The sequence below is a fragment of the Rousettus aegyptiacus genome, unplaced genomic scaffold (genome assembly GCF_014176215.1).
Source record: "Rousettus aegyptiacus isolate mRouAeg1 unplaced genomic scaffold, mRouAeg1.p scaffold_m13_p_8, whole genome shotgun sequence".
Classification (NCBI taxonomy): domain Eukaryota; kingdom Metazoa; phylum Chordata; class Mammalia; order Chiroptera; family Pteropodidae; genus Rousettus; species Rousettus aegyptiacus.
Genome location: NW_023416311.1, coordinates 90,466,283 through 90,487,497, shown reverse-complemented (window position 1 = coordinate 90,487,497; position 21,215 = coordinate 90,466,283). Strand labels below are relative to the sequence as shown.

Sequence of the window (21,215 nt, the reverse complement as noted above, 5' to 3'; positions counted from 1 at the left end):
CAAGCTATAAATAAGGTTCTTTCATCCTCTCAATGGACAAAAACCAGGAGATGTGGGATGAGTTTATAGCAGAGGTGGTTGTGAGGATGAAAACTCTGTCCCGAAGCTGAGGGCTTAGACCTGGGTTCAGAAGGAGGGAGAGAGCTGACGCGAGTTCGGCCTGGGTTGGTGGGTCCCCAGTTTTCTAAGTGTACCTTTTGCCATAATAATACTGCACAACGAACAACCACAGAAACGCAGCAGCATGTGAGAACAAGCAGGTATTGTTCACATGCCTTGAGCGGTCAGCTTGGCGACTCTGCTGATCCTGGCTGGGCTTGACTGGGCATTTCTTCTGGTCTCAGCCGGACTCGTTCACATGTGAGGCAGCTGGCTAATTTAGGATGGCTTTGGCTGGGACGGTGACATGACGTGAGCCTGCTCCATGTGGCTCTCCTGCTCCTCCGGGGACCGGTAGGCTAGCCTGACAGGCCCTTTAGATGATGACAGAGGAGGGTGAGAGCACGAGAGTAAAGGCGTAAGGCCTTGGGAAGCCTATGTTTGGAACTGCCACTCATCGCTTCTGCTACATCCCATTAGTCAAAGTTTGTAGATTCAAGAGATGAAGAAACAGAGTCCACCTCCACTGCCAGAGGAACGACTAAGTCACCTGGCAAAGGGCATGGATACAGGGAGGGTGAAAAACCAGGGCCATTCATGCCGTTAATCCACCACAGTAAGGCATACGTTGTTGGGAGCAGTGGTGCCGTAGGGATGAGGTGGCCCTGGACGATTGTTCCTCTGCAGGGAAGCTTGGGGGTGGGGACAGGGTTTGTGAGGTTTCCGGTGTCTGGCCCGGCCAGGCCAGGTCCGATGGGGCAGCACTTGCCCCCTCCTCCAGGCTCATCTGCTGCCTCCCTGTCCTCCCTCATTCCTCCACCCATTGTCTGACTCTTGGCAGTGTTGTTACTCCGAGGAGCAGGGGCGAGCAGGGGGATGGCATCTGTGCCAGGGCTTCTGGGTAGTGGCTCTGCTGAGAGTCACGTTGGAGAAGGCTGACTGGGCTCCTGGCTCAAGAGTCAGGGAACTCGGAGGTTAACGAAATCCCCATCCTGCCCGGGAAGGAGATCATCGTGAAGCATGGGTTTATGAAAACCTTTTGTCCCACAATCAGGATCTGAGAAAATTCCCCAGAACTTCCCATGGTTCTAAGCAAGGATGGCTGGAGGGCGGGGTGAGGGAAGGGCATGCTCTCGCTTTTCCTGTTAAAACTGACCTTTGTAACCCCACGTTCCCTCTAAGTGCAGTCGTGGGATTTCTCTCAGGAAGGCCTGCAGGGATCTTCTTTGTCCCCACACGGCCCCAGAAGCTCGTGAGGAGGTAGCGTGATGACCCCGGCCCTGTCGGGCACCCTTCCGAGTGGCTGTCCTGCTCTCCGCCCTCCTATTTGCCTTTCATTTCCTGACCCAGTCCTGTTCCAGCCTCCAGACCGGATCCAAAACAAACAGGCCCTCTGGTTTCCTTACACTAACAGCCATGGTTTCAGAGTAACTGGTGCTTTCCTTCCGACTTCCCTCCTCGCTTCCCGTCGGCTGCCCACTCCTTGCTCTCCCCCCTCCCCCGCCCCCGCAAGGAGCTGCCTCCTCCCTGAGTGGGAGGAAGGGTCTCGGAAACGTGCCCGGAGCTGGCAGGCCCAGCGCGTTCCACTTGGAGGGAACACTGCATTTTTCACCTTTAACCCAGAAAAATATGGTTCTCAGAAAGCTTGTTTTTAGCACTGAGAGTTCCCAAAGGAAGAATAGGAAGAGTAGGAGGGGCTTCGGCCCCTCTCAGAGCTCTAATAGCCAACCCTTGGCCCCAGAAAGCTGTTCTTCCCTGGGAGGGAAGCGCTAAGGGGCAGCCTGCAGAGGTCCGGCTGCTGGGGATAATAAAGGCAGAGAATTCTAGCTCCAAGAAGCAAGACCGTGAAGACTTTGGGAGGGGGCTTGGATGACGCATGAGCTGCTGCCCATGCCCAGCTCTGGCCCAGCCCAGGGACACACAGTAGCGGCCCGTGAAGGTGGAGCTGGGGTACAGGTGTGCCCTCGGACAGCCCAGTCCCTTAGCTGAGAAAGGCTGTGATTAGCTTATCAAAGGCAGGGAAGAAATGCTTCAGGACTGTCACCCTGAAGGAGCCCAGAGGGGAGAGGGCGGCCAGCACAGAATCAAAATCGGAATCCAAAGTCAGGGATTTGGGCTGCTTCAGCGCATTCCCACAGAGTTATTTCCAGGATGGAGGACGGGGTCATCTGACTGCATCACAGCCAGGACACTTCCATGGCACACACTCAGCAGAAGGGAAATACAAGTGGCTCTGCCTCAGCCATGAGGTGCAAGGTCTGAAGGCACTGGAGCTGGTGGGTTTTGGACAAAGTGAGTGACAGCTCACGTTGGGAAGTTCCGGCTTATAGGTGGCTGTATTCAGGCAGCGAAATGAGTAATCCAGCTCAACACACGGACTGGCTTCTGACATCGGCCCTGTGGGTGGCTGCACTTCAATCTCACATTCAAAGAGTGTTCACGTATTAGATCTGTGACAGCCCGCCTTCACTGACAGCCAGAGCAGAGGGGCACGGTCCATTTGACTCAGGTAGATAAGAGGCTGGCCAGAAAGACTGGGTGACTTGCCGTGGTCCTACCAGAAGGACACAACTATGAAGCTTCACTGTGGAGCTTTTCTGCCCTTTACCTTTACCTTCAGACGCAGCCCGCCCAAGGATGTAGGCGTGCTCAGTGGCATTCTGGGGCTCCCTTGTGTTAGCTGTCATTGGCGGTACAGTCTTGTGGGTGAGAGGGTTTGGGCACAGGCTAGTCCCCTAGTATCTGCTTGCCAGTTTTTCATCACAGCTCCAAGCCTACCTTCTTTCAAAGTTCTCCTATTGCAAGGGCTCTGGATTGAATGCATCTGAAAGCAGAAACCAGAACTGCTCCCTCAGAGTAGGGTGCCCCGATAATGAGGTCTAGTTCTGAAGTGTTTGCCCTTCTCTCCCATGCCTTGTCCACAAGTAACCTCCGGAGCTCAGGGGAGTTCCTGCAAGCTATTTCCAAGTGCCAGTGTGGCTCCGCTCCCCGGGGCCCCTGTCTATCCCTGGCCAAGGCGAGACCTGAAGGAGCAGGGCAGGCAGCAGAGAAAGCGCCTCGCCTCTCCTTCTCTTCCTGCCTGCCCTGCTGAGACATCTCTGTCCTAGAAAGTGCATGGCTCCTAGGAGCGCTTGTCTTTTCCTGGAAAGACGTGAGGGGAACACTGTGTCTCCGCATTTGGGATGAGGTTACCGCTTTTCTGTTTGTCTATATCTTGGTCTCTCTGACTTGCTCAAGATCCAAATGGTTTTTCAAAGGCACAGAAATCTCCAAACATGTGGTAGGGCTTCCCTACGGTCCCAGCTGCCCACCTCCCGGCCAGGGCCTAGCCTGGGGCTATGGCCTCCTTGGACGGCCTGAGACTGAGGGGCTGCAGCTCCGACTTGGCTAACGGAAGACTTGGATTGCAATGTCTCTGAGAAGGAAGGCCAAGGAAGCTCAAGAAATTCCCTTGTATACACTCATTTAGAAACAAAAGTAACAGGCACCAGGCCAGGGGATTAGCTGCAGGAAGCCCTCGGAAACTTGCATTAGGAAACTTGACTGAGGGAAAGCTGCAGCAGAACAAAGGGACGACGCGACCCAGAGCTGCGGAGGAGAGGGCGTGCGGTTACAGGGCCTGCTGCACGGTTTTAACCACATGCATTAATAACATATGTATGCATGAAAATATGTGTACACATACACACGAACATTCACACAGGAAAAATGTCTAAAAGGATAAAGGCAAAAAGTTAAAAATAACTAATGCAGCGTAAGATTGTGTAATTGTTTTTCCCTTTTACCTATTTTCTAGTTTTTCTTCATCGAGCCTGTAGTGAATATTTTTTTTGTCCACTTAGAATGCCACGTCTCTTCTGTTGGAGGACTGGTCCTCCCCTCCAAGTCTAATACATGATGCTTGTGAAAGTGGCCTTTGAATAGAACCTCTGCCCAGCCACAGGCCCGGACCCAGGAGGGGCACATGACACAAGCCAGGCCAACCAGTCTTTACGGGGGCTGGGAGGAAGGGATGCTCTCTCCTCTGTAAGGCTGTAAACTCGGAGGAGCCTGGAACCAGGGGCCCAGCTCTTTGGGGACATCTGACCTGAGAGAAGAAAGTTTTGGAAGTAGAGAAATAGATATATGCTACTTCTTAGGAGGGGTAGCAGACGATAGCCCAGTGTGGCCTGTGGAAAGTACTGGAGCTTATGCGTACCCACAAAGTAGATGCCTGAGAGAGGGCAAGGACTGCTTCTCCTACAGACACAGACATGTGACTGCAGGAGCAGAGGTGGGGGCGGAACCGGATCACTGGGTCGTGTAAATTGTCACCTGGAAGGATACAGACAGTTAACAGAGAATGAAATAAATTTCAAAGTGGAGAGGAGAAGGTGGTGGTGGGAGCGGGCGGGAGAAGGTCTCTCTAACCTGTTGTCACTTCAGGCAAAGCCCACTTTATTCCCCTGCCTGCCTTGTTGTCAATGAGGAAAGAGCATGGAGGCAAATTTCCCTGAGGAGACGGAGGGTAACTGCATTCAACACCTACTCGAGCACCTACCTTGAACAAAGCCTGGTGGCCCGGACCTGGGGAAGGAGTTGCCTTAGGCAGCCACAGGGAGCCCCAAGCCTCTTCTAGGGCCTGATGCTCGACAGGACTCCAGTCTTTCCACAGTGGGAGACTTCCTCCCTGTCTCTCCACAGGCAGATCCTCTCTCTGTAAAACAGCACATTTCTAATATCCGGGGAAACACATTTTTCCCTCCAAAGTACAATCGTTTAAAGAATATTTATCAAGCACTTGTGACGTGGCTGATACTACTACAGGCTCCGTGGAGACAGAGGCAACTGAGACGCTGTTCGATTCCTGTTCTCAAATAAATCAGCATTGTGCTTGGTGCTGTGGAGACCAAGGTATGATTTCCACTTAAATGTTTTTATCAAAATCATCCTCAAAAGCTCTTCTTGTCTCTGTAATCTGAGACTAATCACTCTGGGATAAAATCAGCTCCAATTTAATCCCAAATCAGTTCAAGACATCTTGTTACTTTGACTTCTCTGGTTCTTGCAGGCTGAATAAATACTTTTAATTCAATTTTACTGTTAGTTACTCCAAGGGAAGGGCAATGGATCGAATTTATAGGCTGGTCAAAACTTAATTCTTACATAGCTCTTTTGTAAAGAACTTGAGTTTGTAAGCTAACACTTTATTGTGATATAGAATATACTGTACATTTAAAATGAGATAATTCATAATGTTTTTCTTTCCCCTAATAATTACATCATTCCTATTTTTGACCTTTTCAAAGTTCTTAGGGTTGATGGTGCTATACGTTTTGACTCAAGAATTCACCATCTGGGAAACAGGTTACGCACTGAAACGTCCCTGAAGGATAGAGCGTATGTGTGAGCTCGTCTAGCACTTAAACACTAACATGTGTTTCACAATTAATTCGAAATTGGTCTTCAGTTTCTACAGGGTAGATCCGAGCCCATCCATATTTCAGGTGTCACTCTAGGTAAGCACAGGCTACATATGACTAGAGACTTAACTTCTTATGGAATTCTATTTCAGATCAATTCATATTTTAAAATTACTGAGATTTTGCTAAATCAATGACTCTATTTCCGAATTTGATAACTTGCAATAAAATTCTGATATATTTCCAGAATCTTCAGAAATACTTGGGTTATCTTCATAAGAAATAAATTAAAAACCATACTTTAAGAACCAGTATTTATTTATTTAGTACTCATTTTATAATGTTAGATTCCCACTATTTGATTATTTTTATGCCAAGTTCTCTGGCAAACAGAATACAGATTTAATGGAACATATGAAAGGCTATATGGATGACACAGCAATGTATTAAACATCAAAAACTTAGTTATACACCTCAGTGACTGCTTTTGTAACCACTATAATTCTTATGGGAGAGAACTGAAAATATTAACAACAAAGCAGAAGTGAAAAACAGGAAGAAAAAAACAATAATGCCCTTGTCTGTTGGTGTAAGTTGTAAGAAAATATATTTATTTTTTTCCATGACAATACTATGATAAAATACATGCATGTTTTTAAAAACAGACATAAGTAACATCTTTAGGAGTTAAGTGCCAAGCATACTAGTTTTACATTTAAGGTATCTTAATAACAGGTTACTTATATTCTATGTTCTTGCTATAACCATGTTTTCCAAAAGATATGGCAACTAAATTCTGAAATTATACAATGATACAACATGGCCAAATTTTCCATTCTAACAGCAACATAATCTCCAAAGTTTTTACAAGGCAGAAAATACTTCAGCTGTCATTTCTGTAAGTGTTGTTTTATTCCATATTAAACTCAGAATTCTATGAATCAGACCAAATCACATATATAGTACAACCTACAGTTTGCTTCCTGTATATGTATAGTATTTAAATGTTTCTTTATATGATTAAGATACAGAACATCACAACTGATTAGGTTAAAAAATAGTCTGTAGTGGTAACATTTCAAGAAATGAAAAAGGGAACAGTTTTAGATCTGCAGTTTCTCCCTATCTTTCAGCTACATTTGCACACACCTGATCAAACAAAAATTAGTAAACAGTTGCTAGTATTATTTTTTTTAAAAAAACTGAAAATATTTAACATACATCACCTTAAAAAAAAAAACACTCATTCCACAAACAACCTTATAAAAGATAAAAACTTATATCTGTTCACAGTATGTGTATTTTGTAAACAGTAATTCACTATAATGCAATTTTGAAAGTAAAAAATGGTAACTTCCTAGCATAAGAATTTATGGCCAGCTAATGAAAGAAAATAAGAAATAACACATTCCTACTGAAAAAGTTGAGTATTTTAAAATGATTTGACCTTTGGACACATCTTTTAAGGTGGTATCATCTCAAATTTAGAGTATCTTTCTATCCAGTCCGATCTTTTTCAAGCAGTTCTGAACTGAAATGTTTTTAAGAAAAAGTTATGCTCTTTTTTTTTTGGGGGGGGGAATAACAGAATAAAACAAATCCCAGGGTATCATATAATACCTACCTTTCCACAACAATAAACTGAATAGGGTTTGTGTGTGTTGTTTTCAACTTATTCATAACGTGTTCAAATTTTTCTTAAACATTATGCTGGATGAAAAAAAATTAAATAGAAGGATGTATCATAAGTAGTGGGGAAAAGTATTTGGCATCAAACTGGAAGGAGAATATTTGAAAAAAGATCATGAAAATCATTATTCAGTATTGTTTTCTATGATCAATTGCAAAATTACTAATGTTAAACCTAAAAGTTAATTTCTCCATGTTTTAATGAAAATTTTATTACCACCTAGAAATCTTTTGATCTTTTATAATACACCACTGGAATGCTTAGGAAAAATAGTAAATTCAAAAATTGAAAGTTACCCATTTAAAATGGAATAATTGTAAAGGGAAGTACATTTTAAATGTACATAAGGGAATTCAATACTTTTACATGAGCTATTCAACCAGGTGTACAAAGTATTTTTAGCTTAAGTGTAACATAAGGTCTATGTTGTTAGTTTTTTTTTTTTTTTAAAGTTCTGATCGGCTATTGCAAAGGCAATCTTAGTAGATATATGTAAATGTAATAAAATCAATTTCCTTATCAATTAAATATTTTTTACCCATTCATATCTCTTAGTTTTTTAGGGTATTCAGTTATAGCAACCAAAAAGTAATATAAGTTATTACTGCTTTGTATTTGTTTAATATTCAATCAGTTAAAGCTTACTTAATAGCTTCTGAATTTACTGTTTCTATGGTTCTTCAGCTAGGCACCTACACATAAAAACATCCAGAGTTTCCCTCTTAAAACACCACTTTTAATTTTCATAAAAATGCTGCACACTTAGAATTTGTCTTACATAAGTAAATTCTAATTAGAACACTTACAACCTAAAATATCAACATTCTTAATATAGGGAGAAACAAGCACTATGCGCTGTTAAAAATAATAGAATCCTGTCATAATTACAAGCCTTTGGATATATTCTAGGTCGAATAAGAGCCCCTAAAATTTTATCACACATAATAAAGCCTGATATATTAACTGAATGTTGTTCTCAATCCTCCATACCGGCATTGATAATAGCCCTGGAACATAATCCATGACGACAGAAATAGACCAAATTCAAACCAAATAATTTCCAACGATAGCCTAAAGTCATGTCTACAGATGCATTTCCAGTAAGTCTGGCCACAAATCATTTGCTTGTGTGAAAAATTTTCTCCTGGATATCAAAGATAAGATGGGCATGGCACCATGAAACTTTGTTTCAGCAGGAAATACCAGTTTAAAATAAATGCTTTGAAGAAAAAGTTTATCGAAAGAATGAGTGCTTAATCAATCAAACTCACACATGGACGTACTGTGGGTCTGCTAGAACACATGATGGTTGGTACAAACACGTCCCAAGCTGTACACTCACTCAATACCTTGTATCGAATACAAAGAAACTTTGAATACTTAAAATTAGGGAGAAATAAAATATCTACTGATGCTTTTGCATGAGTCTTCCCCAAGTTTTCACTCTGTGGAGTCACCTCTAGAGTACTGAATCTTCAAGCCAATGGTCTCGGATTTACACAAGTTAGATCTTGCTATATACCACTCCTTGGGAAAACTGTTGCACCTTCACAGTCGGGGATGGGGCTCAGTCAACACAGAACTAATGAATTTCCACCATGTGCCTCGTCTTTGTAATTAGCTAATTATTCTATGTTTTACTCTTCAAATGTTCAATTTTACACTTTCAAAAAGAAAAAAGAAAAAAGATTTCATAAAAGATATACGAATTTTAATATGGTTCAAAAAAGAAAACAGCAAAACTTGCTTGAGAGTAAATAAACAAATAGTCTTCTCAGATTATGTGCCTGAGCAGGATAAAATTTTGAGATAACATTTTCTGCGTATTGACATGTTAGGGAGTACTTCATCTTCAAAATACCATTAAGTTGATTTCAAATTCCTTTTGGAAGAAAGTATCCCATAGTCTACTTCACTAAACTACACCTAAGTATTCAAATACAGAATGGACAGTGATTTTTTTAAAAATATGGATGGTATGAAGATAATTGAGAAATTACAAGGCTAATCTCCCATAAGAATACAAGTTGCATGAATTGTTAAGAATGCAACTTTTGCCACAGTTTTAGGACTAGATGTTCCAAATGTAATCTTTCAGATCCAGGAGCCATGAAGTAATGCTGGTATGGATAATGAAGCTAATACTTTCCCCCTTAAACTTTTCCACAAATGGCTGCTTCTGAGTCTAGCTGCAGGAACACGGCACCTCTATCACCTAAGAACATAAACACAAGACTCAACTATCCAGATACTCAGGGCCACAACCTCAAATCCAGGCTTCTACAGATTCAACACATTGACGAATTCAGTTATAGAATGGGTGCTAATCCATGCAGTACCTAATGCAAAAGGTCTAGCTAATGTTAAAAGCCTAGCTAAATCTTTGAAGAATATTTTTATATTAAGTATTGTTTAAGAGGGCCACTCACAAGAGAAATACAGTCATAATGACCACCAGAATCTCCATTCCTCATAAGAAAAACTTGATTTTAAATTGACTTATAAGTGGATTGGCTTGTAAGAGATGTGAAAATGTGTTCTATAGTAGCACTACTCAACATACATACTGGATCATAATTGCAGTTCAGATATTTAGAATTTTCTAACCAATGACTGGGCTTTAGTTGAAGAAAGAAGGATTTCTCAATCCTCTTCCTGGTCAGGAAGAGCTGGAGGGAACACATCTAGCCTCTCCTAACTAGCCTTTAGTTACTCCTTCCCCAGAGAGAGGTGCTAACATGTCTGGACAGATAATGACCACCTTTGACAAGCGTGACCATTTACAAGTGTCTCCAGTGCCACAAACAACCGGATATGTGACAAAGGGTGCCCTGTCTCCACCCCACCCTCCTCTCTTGCCCTATTTAGGCTGCCACCACAGACCCAGGTGGGCAGGGTTGGGAGTAATGAATTCTGATCCCTGTGGTGGGTCTTGACTGTCTTCAACTCAATGGGGGTAAGCAAAGGAATCTGCTTTTGCCTCAGACCTAGATCACATTCTTCTAAGCATATAGCAAGTTACAAGGGGCTTGCCTAGACTAACGGAGCTTCTCATTAGCTTGGGGAACACTGGGTGTGGAACTCCAGAAGCAGGGAGAGGTGAGCAGCACTCAATCTTTTACATATAGGAAGAACAGTGAAGTCTTGAACAGTGAAAGGACTCAAGAGCTCCTGTGACAGTAACTGTTAGCCAAATGAGTTGTTACATAGGTAGGAAGTGCACCGGATCCAGATGGGCACAGGTGAAATACATAGATATTGATGACAGCAATCATACAATCTCTTCTGGTCTTTTCCCATCATCTCAGTTCAGTGTAATTTAGACCAGTAAACTTTGACCTTAGCAAACACTTATCTCAAAGAGATGAAGTGAAGCACCCAAATGTTTCAGTGGAGAACAAGGCATGAGTTGCAGACAACAGGCATTTGTGATGATAAGCTTAAGCAGGGAGAGAAGGCAGCCTCAGGTCTGAGTGTCTTGGGTAGAAGCTAAGGGAAGGAGCCCAAGGGAGAAATAAGATGACAGAACAAACTCTGATAAGGGATGCCTCTGGTTTGATACATGTTTCATTGTTGAAAATCTCTATGAGCTGTTGTATAGTTTTAATATATTACGTGTGTACATCATTAATTCTATTTCGGTCTATATGCCCACATATCACAAAGCTCAGGAATTTAGCTTAATTCTAGTAGTTAAAACGGGGATTCATAAACAGAGTACCTATACAGATTTTGTCCTTTGTCATCCAGTAGCTTTACTTCACAACATGGTTTTTATAAAGATAATTATGAGCTAGAAAAAAAAAAAAACTGATCCATTATGTACAGATACATTACAGAACCTCAGATGATAAAAAACAGGCATATCTTGGCCTATTCAGATATTTCAAAATTTTAAGTACTCTTCTTAACTATCAAAAGACAAAATGCAATAGACAACCTGAGGGCAAGGACAACATAAGATACACTTTGTAGTTCTTCATCTGCTTTTCTAAGAATCACATTCACTCTAGACATCACTTATGAAAATCAAAGGTGGGCAGAGGATGTTGTGAGACACAGGACTCTGGACAGCTTACAAAGCAATGGCTACACCTTTGAGATAGGTATGCCCACTGATTCAAACTGATTTTATGACATTTCATATAAAATAGCCCTTGAGTAATTGTTCTTGTAAGACGTACTGTCTCTTTCATTTACATTTAAAAAGGTTAAGACTGGATCGAACAGTCTGGATTGATGATTATTTAAGAAACAGGAGCTGATAAGATGCACAAATGGGAAGAACGGCGACGACTGCCCCGCCTGGGCGACGGGGCTCGATGGCATGGTCTTCTCGGGAGGAATGGAAGCCAATCAGAACTATAAAGATAGCAAATGCAGCCAGATATTGCTTAGTAGTCATCTCAAACAGTAAATCACTGGAATGATACGTTTATGAATAATATTGAATTTGCTCATATATTTATAAAATGACACTGTGGAACAAAAAATAATCCGGATTAAAAAAAAAAAAACTCAAACAAACTTAGATCTATAGTGTTAGAAATTTAAGTTTTATATATTAGGGTAACCGACTGTGAAATGAGAAGCTAGCATAAAAGTTAAAAAATAATGGAGAGGTTTGAAAAATCTACCAAAGCAAGAAAAGATGATTCTGATTTGGGCTGCTCAGTGTCATGCTCATTTTCCAAGTTTGTACCCCTGAGAAAACTGTTTGATAACCATTATACAGTAGGCACAGAAATCAGCATACTTTATCAAACAAAACACTAAATAGCTGTCGCTACATTAAAAATTATATTAATTCTTGTAAATGCTGTGGATACAGGAGAATAATGTTACAAGTTTTAAAATCTGTGCTTGGTTTTCATCCAGAATGGAGCAAATGTCAGGCAAATCAACATCATCTGTTACTTTAACATTTTTCTCCCTTGCCTGCAAATCTGCTTGCAATCCCATGAAGGATACATATAAGAAAACCATTAACGACAGAACAGAATATGGTTGCTGGGGGATTTGTTTTGCACGTATGGACTAGACAGTATTAGGCCTGCAGCGCTTCTTGAAGGTAGAGAATGTGAGAATTCTTTGGCTCGAATCACGAATAGCTCCAAATCTCGAGTGGTGTGGACTGAATTTCTGTATTACTGTACTTTGGCTTTTAGACTGCATTAGAAGGACATTAACAGTTTTACTGTAACCTGCATGGAGTGAAGTCCCTCCCACTAACCACACTTCACAGGATCCCTCCAGGATGCCCAGTGCCGGTGCGGCAACACTAGCAATGAGAGCTTATTGAGATGGCAGACGGAAGTGACAGGTGTCACTATTAATCGTTGGGTTTGTTCTGAAAAAAGTTTGTAAAGGACCACCCTCCTCCATTAGATTTAGGAGAATCTTCATCCTTAGGAGGAATCAAAAATTGTCGAGAGTTAATGGAACACGGACTTCCAAAAGACACAACTTCACTGTTGCTGTCTGTGGATCTGGGAGAGTCTGGAGATACTAAGTTCCAGGTATTTACATTTGCCTGAGGTCTGTAACCTGCAGTTGTATCTAAGTCATCCTCTGCTGCTGGATCTTCCAAGCTGGAAGTAACTGGGAGGTGCATTTGTGGCTTATAGCCTGCCCCACCCACAGGGTCAGTTTCCTGTTCTTCCTCGGGTTTCGCTTGGGGCTGGTACATGGACTGGACATCAATATAAATGACTTGGGAGGTCCCTCCAGCTTCATCCACGCCTGGGTTCGGTATTTCTTCCTCAACGACTGGTGGACAATAGGACACAACCACGTGGTTTTCAGGTTCTGCATCTGAGATCTCTTCTGGATGCTCAGCTACGGGGGAGATTATTTCTGTATCTTCTATTTTAGGAACTGTTGTTCGAGTCTCCAGCACCTCAACATTATTTGGGGTACAAGGATTCATTTCCAGTGTTTTAAGAGCACTGTTTCCCTAGAAATCAATTTTAAAACAAAGATTAAGAATAGCACTAAAAGCTGCTGCAATATCCTGCTCCCCTCCAAAAAGGGGCATTATTTTGTATAGAGTTTTTCACATCTGCTTGTAAAAATTTCTCTACTCCATAGTGCATACTAGAGCAAAGCTAGTTTTTTTCTGCATATCAATATTTTTCTTGCTGTTAATAGTAGTGGGGGGGGGGGAAACATGGTACAAATAATTTAAATTTTAGAAATTCAGAAGATAGTAGAACACTATTATTTTTTAAATATATTTTACTTAGGATGATACTTGCATGTTAAAAACTTTTCACAAAAGACAAAAAAAAAAAAAAAAAAAAAAAAAGAAAAGAAAAAAGAAAGCCAGTACTTCAAAGATAAGTATAAAAAAAAACAAAGAATTACCTCACAGACACTCTTTTGAAACTGTAATGCTTTACAATTTTCTGGATTTGGAATATCAGGGTAGAAGGTTTCTTTAATCCTTTAAATGAAGAATGATTAAGTACATTTAATAATGGTAAAATTAGCAATTAGACAACATGAGGCTCTGACATTTCATAGGATTATTTTCATGAACATGAGATAAAAAGAGAAGATCATTGTTAGTATGAAAATTCACTACTGCTTTCTATACAATGCGTTGAGAGGTTCCAATCTGAAAACAATAAACATTACTTCTATTTCTAGAGCTACAATATCTTATGTATCTTATGGAAATAGCAAAAAATTAAAGTGGTGACTGTGCTATCAGGTTAAAAGTAAAATACAGGCATTGCTCACATAAACAAAATGTTCATACTGCAAGCTGGATTAACTATGATCAATTACTCAGGGAACATATTTGCATTATGCGGTCCTCTCCTGCTCATAACAAACCCTGGACTATTAGAAAAAGAAAAGCTATTCATCTTGAACAAAATGTAAACATAAACCAAAAAGAGATTTCTCAGTATCATATATTTGGAACTATTTAAAAGAACTTTATTATTTGAAATTCCTGCAGGGAAAAGAAAACTTTGTTACTTTGTTAATATAAGTCTGAAATGCTCTCACTTCAAACTCTCTCCTTTGACTTCATTTTTTTTTTTTTTTTTGGTATTGAAATTGGTTTTAAGATGTGATTTTTGGCAATGAGAACATGATTACCAAAACAGGGTATTCTACAATTCTCGATTATCACCATTTTGATTTATAAGCCCGGATTCCTAGAATACATTTCTCGTCTTTGTCATAAATGATGGCATTTTTAAGGCCAGCGAGGACCGTCTACTCGTGAACACAGCCACTCGCTCAAAGTCCAGCCCAGGACAGCTCCTGCCAGCTGACGTGTGGCATTCTCCCCCGCTGAACCTCTGCTCACCTTGCCTCACCTCTTGCCACTCACTCTCCCTCTCAACTGGACACACAGTTCTTTCTCCAGAAAATCAACTTCTTTCCAATTTCTGGGTCCTCACAGAAGTTATTCTTTCTGCCTGGAACATCCTTTCCCCTCTCCTTACTCTTTGGGATTCCACTCAAACAGAACTCCCAGAGGGAGGCTTTGGCATGTCACCTCCAGTGACATGGTGGGTTCCCCTGCTATTCTCATGGCACCTGGCACCCTCCCTGGTACCCGCACACTTCATTAGATGATTATGGGTTTAATGTCCATCGTTACTGCTACGCTGTAAGTGGATAGAACCACACTTACCTAGTTCACACTATACCCTCTTTACATGGGAGGAGTCATCATATTTGTTAAATAAATGACCAGATTTTCTGAATAGGTTACCAGGACAAATGAGATCTTAATCATTAAAGTACATTTAATCTTCCATATAACTATTGTCATATTTAAGCCTGTAAATACTTTTTTGAGTACAACTGCTATTACTTTAAATTGTTAGTAAATAGCAAAAAAACTTATACTTTGCTTTATTAATTTTTAAACCTTTAAATAACATATCATGTTCTTGCCTAATATTAAATCCAACGTTAACTCTGAGTAAAACAAATACTTTTTTAAAAAAAAAACAAATACTTTTATTCTAACCAGCTTCAACCAAAAAAATGTACTTATTTGTTAAACATAAGCTACTTAACCATGCCCGTAGGAACAAAACAGCAAGAGTAAATGCAAGTACCATTACCATTCTCGTTTCCGATAGCAAAGGATACTTGTTACCACTCCGACCAGGACAGCCACTGCCACCGGGATGAGAATGGCAATAATTAATCCCACGGCTGAAAAGAGAATATTGCAAAGATCAAAATCCCCAGTTTTGGTATTATGAAGTATAGAATAAATTTATATTAGAAGATATTTAAGTTGATAAGTGAGAAGAAGAAAAAAAAATAACTGCTCCGGGGACACCAAAAAACTATTAAAATGTAACCTGAACTATTTTAATAATTTTTATACAAATTTTGAATTCTTTAGAGTAGGGCTTCTCAATCTTGGCACTTTTGACATTGAAGGCCAGCTATTTCTCCAGTGTGTGTGCGCATGTGTGTGTGTGTAGGGGGATGCTGACATAGACATTGTAGGACGTTCAGCAGCATCCCTGGGCTTCTAACCACTAGATCCCAGTAGTGCTCGCCAGTTATGACAACCAAAAGTGTCACCAGACACTGCTAAGTGTCCCTGCAGAGACACTATCACCCCCAGCTGAGAACCATATCTTCATGGTCCCTTTTTGAGTGTGTATGAACTCCAACTCAGGGGTCGAGAATAAGCTTGCGACCAAATTAAAGTTCCTTGCTGTTGACAAGGTGGTCAAGTTCATCATTCTTCTCTACTTTCCATCTCAAATTCATAAGTTTTGTGCTTCACACTTTTTTTTTTTTTTTAAGCAGTTCCTTCACTCTTCTTTGGATATGTTAAGAATCTAAACTGGTTGACCATATATAAATTCAACATGAATTTAGAACTCTGGACTTCAGCCGTATCTTTAATTCATTAATTTCTTAGGTACTCATTAGAAAATAGCATCAAATTGGGGCAGGACAGTTAGCCTAGAGACGTTCCCCCTCTCCTCCAGGATGTGGCTTAGTCCCTTAGTCCCTTACTTGGTCCTCTCCCTGTTTCGATTCCTAGCTTGACAGGCATGAGAAACAAGCCAAGGCCAGGAGACAGGCTGGAGAGCCTTGAGACCTCCCCTCCCCACCAGGATAAGGATCCGGAGTCTGTCCCTCGCCCTTCGTTCAGCACTGGCTAATCACAATATCATTATAACATCACCTGCATTGCAAGTACCATGTCCTCCCCCCACCCCCAGGAAACAAAGGCCTGTGATCCAGACAGCCAGGGCAACTCTCTTAGAGTCTGCCCGCACTTTTCTCTGAAGTGTGTACTTTCGCTTTAATAAAAAGCACTTTCCTTCTGGTTGGTTGTTGTGTCCTTGAATTCTTTCTAGCGCAGGGTCCCTCTTTGGACTCCTACCCTGTTGAGCTCTCTGGCATCAAAATGCCTGACAAAATAAATATGAGGTCAGCTCATGGCTTTCTAACACTGCCCTCTACCTACTATAAATGTCGAAATTAAATGTTGAAATTAACAAAAGGGGTGTTCCTACACAAATGAAAGTCACTAGAACACTATGTATGCATTTGAATATGGAAAGCATCTCAATGGCAGTATTTAACTCACAATTTTCCTTTGTCACCACAAACATGCTCTTCTCTGGGCCCATTCCACCATCTGTGTAGGCTCGCAGAACCAGATGGTAACTTGTTTTACCTTGAAGATCAGCAATTCTCAGTGTCTTCTGGGATATGTCAGTAATATTTTTAACCTTCACATCGGAACGACCTATTTTTAAAGTGAAAAATATTACTGATCTCTACATCATTTTAAACACATGGTTACTCATAGCCGTCACGCCCACGTTCCTTTTAGGTGAGTCCAGCTGCTGGCCTTCTCCAGGGCCAAGGCCAGTGGAGTCAGCCAGTGCCATGGTCAAGTTCCACCTCTGCCAGTTAGTAGCTGTGTGATCTAGCATTGTTATTTAAATCACCCGGAACCTAAGCATTATTTAACTATGGAATAGAACATCACAACCTTAGCTCACTGGACTATGTGAAGTTTTCATACACATTTTCTAGAATCATGCCTGGCACACAGCAGACAATCAGTACAATTCACTTCTCTTTCTGTTACAAAGAGCATGAAAAACCACCACAACCAAACTCAGTGAGGTGAAGGGCGCTGTCACTCAGGCTGATCCTGCCTACGGGTGGACTGAGAGCAACGGAGGTTACATCAAACCACTCAGGAAAAGAGGCAGCGCCTCTGAGTTCTCAAACGAGACACTAATGAGAAAGCTTTTTTTGAGTCATTTTAAAAAGAAGTGTCAAGAATTGTTCAAACTATTATTTTAAAAATTTTAACCATAACAATACAAGAAAATTTTTAAAAAATTTAAGTCACACTAAATGGCTAGGAGCCCAAAAGTAGCAATCCCCGGCCAGCACCTGCCCCCGCCACCGACACGCGCTTTAAAATCACGTTATCAGTTTATTTGGGTATTTCCTTCAAATTTTCAAAATAAACCTACGTTGGTCGTGCTTCATTTTAAAATTTTAGAGACCATCTTCTCATGTCCCACGGGCAGGTGAAGAGTCAGCCCTCTCACACCACCGCCACTGCTTCTCCTCGCAACTCCACATCATCCACACAGACACATCGAAACCCTTGGTAAATTCAGTGTTCACTGTGATCGCGTAAATACGGATTGCTGCTAGGACAAAATGCTTGCTACGACCACGTTTCCTTCCTCGTTTTTCTGTTGTAATAACTGATTTTTATCCTCATTTGATTGCTGTACCAATTCCTAAGTCTTCCCACACCCTCCAATTAATATTCAATACAATTTTCCAAGTGGCCCGACACAACCAAGTCCTAGTGCCACGGCCTGTGCCCAGCCCCTGCCCACTTCCCTCCCGGGGGCCTCCCTCCCGAGCATCACCGAGGACTGGCGGCCTGCTCGTGGCTGTGGTGCTGGAGCTCCCTGCCCCCTCATTTCCACATATGGACACACTCTCCCGGCGGCTTCCCGAGAAAGGGCGCACCAGGGAAGGAAACAGGGGCAGCTTGTGCGTCTACAAACATCTTCACTCCACTCTCACATTGGCCGATAGATAATTTTCATTAAGTATTTTGAAGACACTTCTCTGGTATCTTCTAGTATCTGGTGCTGTTAACAAGCCTGCTACCATTCTTGTTCCTAACGCCCTGTACATGCACTACTTTCCTCTGGTTGTTTCTAGAACTTTTTCTTTATATATTAGGTGCTCTGAAAATTCATGATGACAAACCTTGGCAAAGATCATTTCTCTAATAATTTTACTGTGTACTTAGTGGTACCCTTCACTTTACATATTCAGGTTTTCCAGTTCTAGAAATTTTTCTAATGCTATTTCTTTGATAAGCTCCTTTCTCCATTCCACCCCTCTCTCTTGACAGAACTCCTGGAAAGCATGATACTACAAGTCTTTGACGCTCCAACTTTCTAATCTTTTAGCTGTTTTCTCCTTTATCTTTGTCTAATTTGGGGAAGATTGTTTCTATTTTTCATTTAATTTCTCTATCTTCTGTTTAATTCCCTAAAAATCTCTCTGATTACATTTTTGAGTTTTTTATCTGTCTTCTGATTTTTACTTTTTATAGTGTTATGTCTTTTCAATAAACACAGTGTGTCTCAACCATCCAAGTATAGTTTTGTTTTAGATGTTTCCCCACACTGAATCTGTCTCCTCTGATTTCGTCTGGCATCTGTCTTTCACATTAGAAGCATTCCCAGCCATCTGGTCACCCCGGCTGCTCGTCACGTTTCAGCGTGAGCCAAAAAGGCACACAGGAGGCTAGGTATGCATGGGCGGGGTGTACTGTTTTATGGGTTTCACCTAGGCCTGGTGATGAATGATGAGGTGGGTTCCTAGCTTTTCACTGGGACAGTCCTCCAAATGTCAGTATCTTTCATGTCTTTTCTTGTATCATTTGGATTTCCCAAAGGAAGATCCTATAATCTCTTTTCCAGGGAAACAGGCCTAGTTGAAGATGTCCTATTAGCTGGGTGGGAAGGAGGAAGAGGAAAGGTCAAGGTGTCCCCCTGTCTGGAGGCTCTTTGGTTCAGTTTCTTTAAGAATAAATCTCTTGTCTTCAAGCAAAAGAGAAAGCATTCACATTAGCTATACGAAGCTGGTGTTGGACTTGTGAGTTCTAACTGCTCCTTGCAGAGACTTTCTATCGACCTTCAATAGTCAGCCCAGATCCATCCTAACCATTTGCTTCCAATCCTGGCCCTGCAGAATGAATCAAATTACTTCTAACCAATGACTGGCTGTCCATCTAGATTTCACCATCCTCCACTCCTCTAGGTCACTCGCCTCACTTCCAACAGCCTCAAAATGTCTAAATCCTCGATTTTGAGGTACTCTTGCCTCTCTAGTTGTCTTTGTGGCTTTATGCATTGTTGGGTTTTTTTTTTTCTGTTTTACTCTAATTTTGGTGACCAATCCACCATGTCTAACTAGAAGTCTAGATGTTAGAATTTTAATTGGTTCAAGTGTAAAATTTATGAGCATTTGAGGAAAAATACACTAGGCTCTAGATGTTTGTTAAAATTTGACTTTTAGGGTTTCCTTCCTCTACAGGCAACTCTGAAGGTTCAGGAAATGCAGAATTCCATGATCTGGGGGAGGCACGCGTCAATGCAGGAGACTCAGCTAATGCCTGATCAGCATCTCCATGCAGCAATGCCTCTCTCTACTTGTCAGGCTAGCATCAAATAATTAAAGTGGTTTCTTTCCAAGAAGAGGTCATTAGCGGAATGAAAGCTCTCAAACTGAAAGGAAGATACACTTACGTTATGTGGCTATGAATAAGAAACATCTGACTCAGACAGAAATGTAATTTAGGGAAAAGCCAGAAGTCTGCATAAACATTTCTGTATTTGTAAACTTGAGAATTCTCTAAATTCTTTGGACATACACTTATGAGTTGTCAAGGACTGACTGACTTTTTAAGATCTAATGGATATACTCATCCCCAACCAAGGCAATGAAGTTTCTCACTGAGGCCATGGCTAACAAAGGAGGCTCCAAAACCATTCTTTGGGTTCCTGAGTTTTTTTTTCTCCATTATTATAAGTACGGGAAGACTTGTTTTAAAAAGTAACCTTCATAAGATGCTATGTTATGGATCATGGGGCTCATAACCAATGGCTTCAGAATAAATAATTTAAATGATTTCTGAAACACTACACATCACTAGCATATACTTAAAATTCTCATATTCATAAAATGACTGCATTTTCATTATTTTCATTTCCCTATTTTTCAGACAAGTTTTGAAAACTAATATTAAAGTAATCGGCAGCATTTTTCTCTCTTTTTTTTGCAATTAATGGAGAACTTCTAAGAAGCACTATGTCACTCCAGTAATTACTTACTTGATTCCAAACCCTTCATCTTGGATGTGTCTCTCTCTCCTTTCTCAAAGTAAAATAAGTATCCTCTTAAAAAGCCTCTAAGCTCTTCCACAGGAATATCTTCCCATTTTACTAATATTGAGTCTGCAGATGTATCCTCAACAGTAAAATTTGGTGCAACGATTGGAGCTGTAAAAGGAAAAAAAGTTAATAGCTAAAGGAGAGTTTCCTAACAGAGAGCAAGACATTAATGTTTAATGAAATTTCTAGCCTGGAAAAGCTTGGAATTAAAACTTTATTAAATCAAAAACTTTCACAGATATTATCACAAACACTTTTGCTGTGAAGCTAATAATTAGACACACAAAGGCAGAACTTAGTACAACTTCTGGACATAACACACATCTTGAGACACAACCTATGCAAAATCTTTGCGTGGCTACTCAAATACACTTCATTTACATTTCCAGACTCTTTAATGATCGTCTAGAATAAGCCAATAGTTGTTTAAATTTGTATAAGTGTAAATTAAATATTTTTGAAATCTAAATCGATTTAATTTTCCAATAACAATAAATTTGTGAAATATAAATATCCAACAAATGAAGAATAAGTAATTGTAATTTTAAATTTATCATACAAATTATTTTT

General features: G+C 40.9%; 1 protein-coding gene across 4 annotated transcripts in view; it reads right to left on the bottom strand.

Moving 5' to 3' along the window:
* Positions 1–6,078: 6,078 nt before the first annotated feature.
* The window catches only part of LIFR (LIF receptor subunit alpha), a 104,027-nt gene continuing 88,890 nt past the window's right edge, over positions 6,079–21,215 (bottom strand). For all 4 annotated transcript variants that reach the window (XM_016153844.2, XM_036226191.1, XM_036226189.1 and 1 more), the window contains 5 exons: positions 20,586–20,753; positions 16,784–16,945; positions 15,285–15,378; positions 13,558–13,636; positions 6,079–13,147 (listed from right to left, as the gene is read on the bottom strand). In XM_016153844.2, coding sequence (XP_016009330.2) covers positions 12,524–13,147; positions 13,558–13,636; positions 15,285–15,378; positions 16,784–16,945; positions 20,586–20,753 — 1,127 coding nt within the window. In that variant the 3' untranslated portion in view covers positions 6,079–12,523. The remainder of the gene's footprint in view (positions 13,148–13,557; positions 13,637–15,284; positions 15,379–16,783; positions 16,946–20,585; positions 20,754–21,215) is intronic.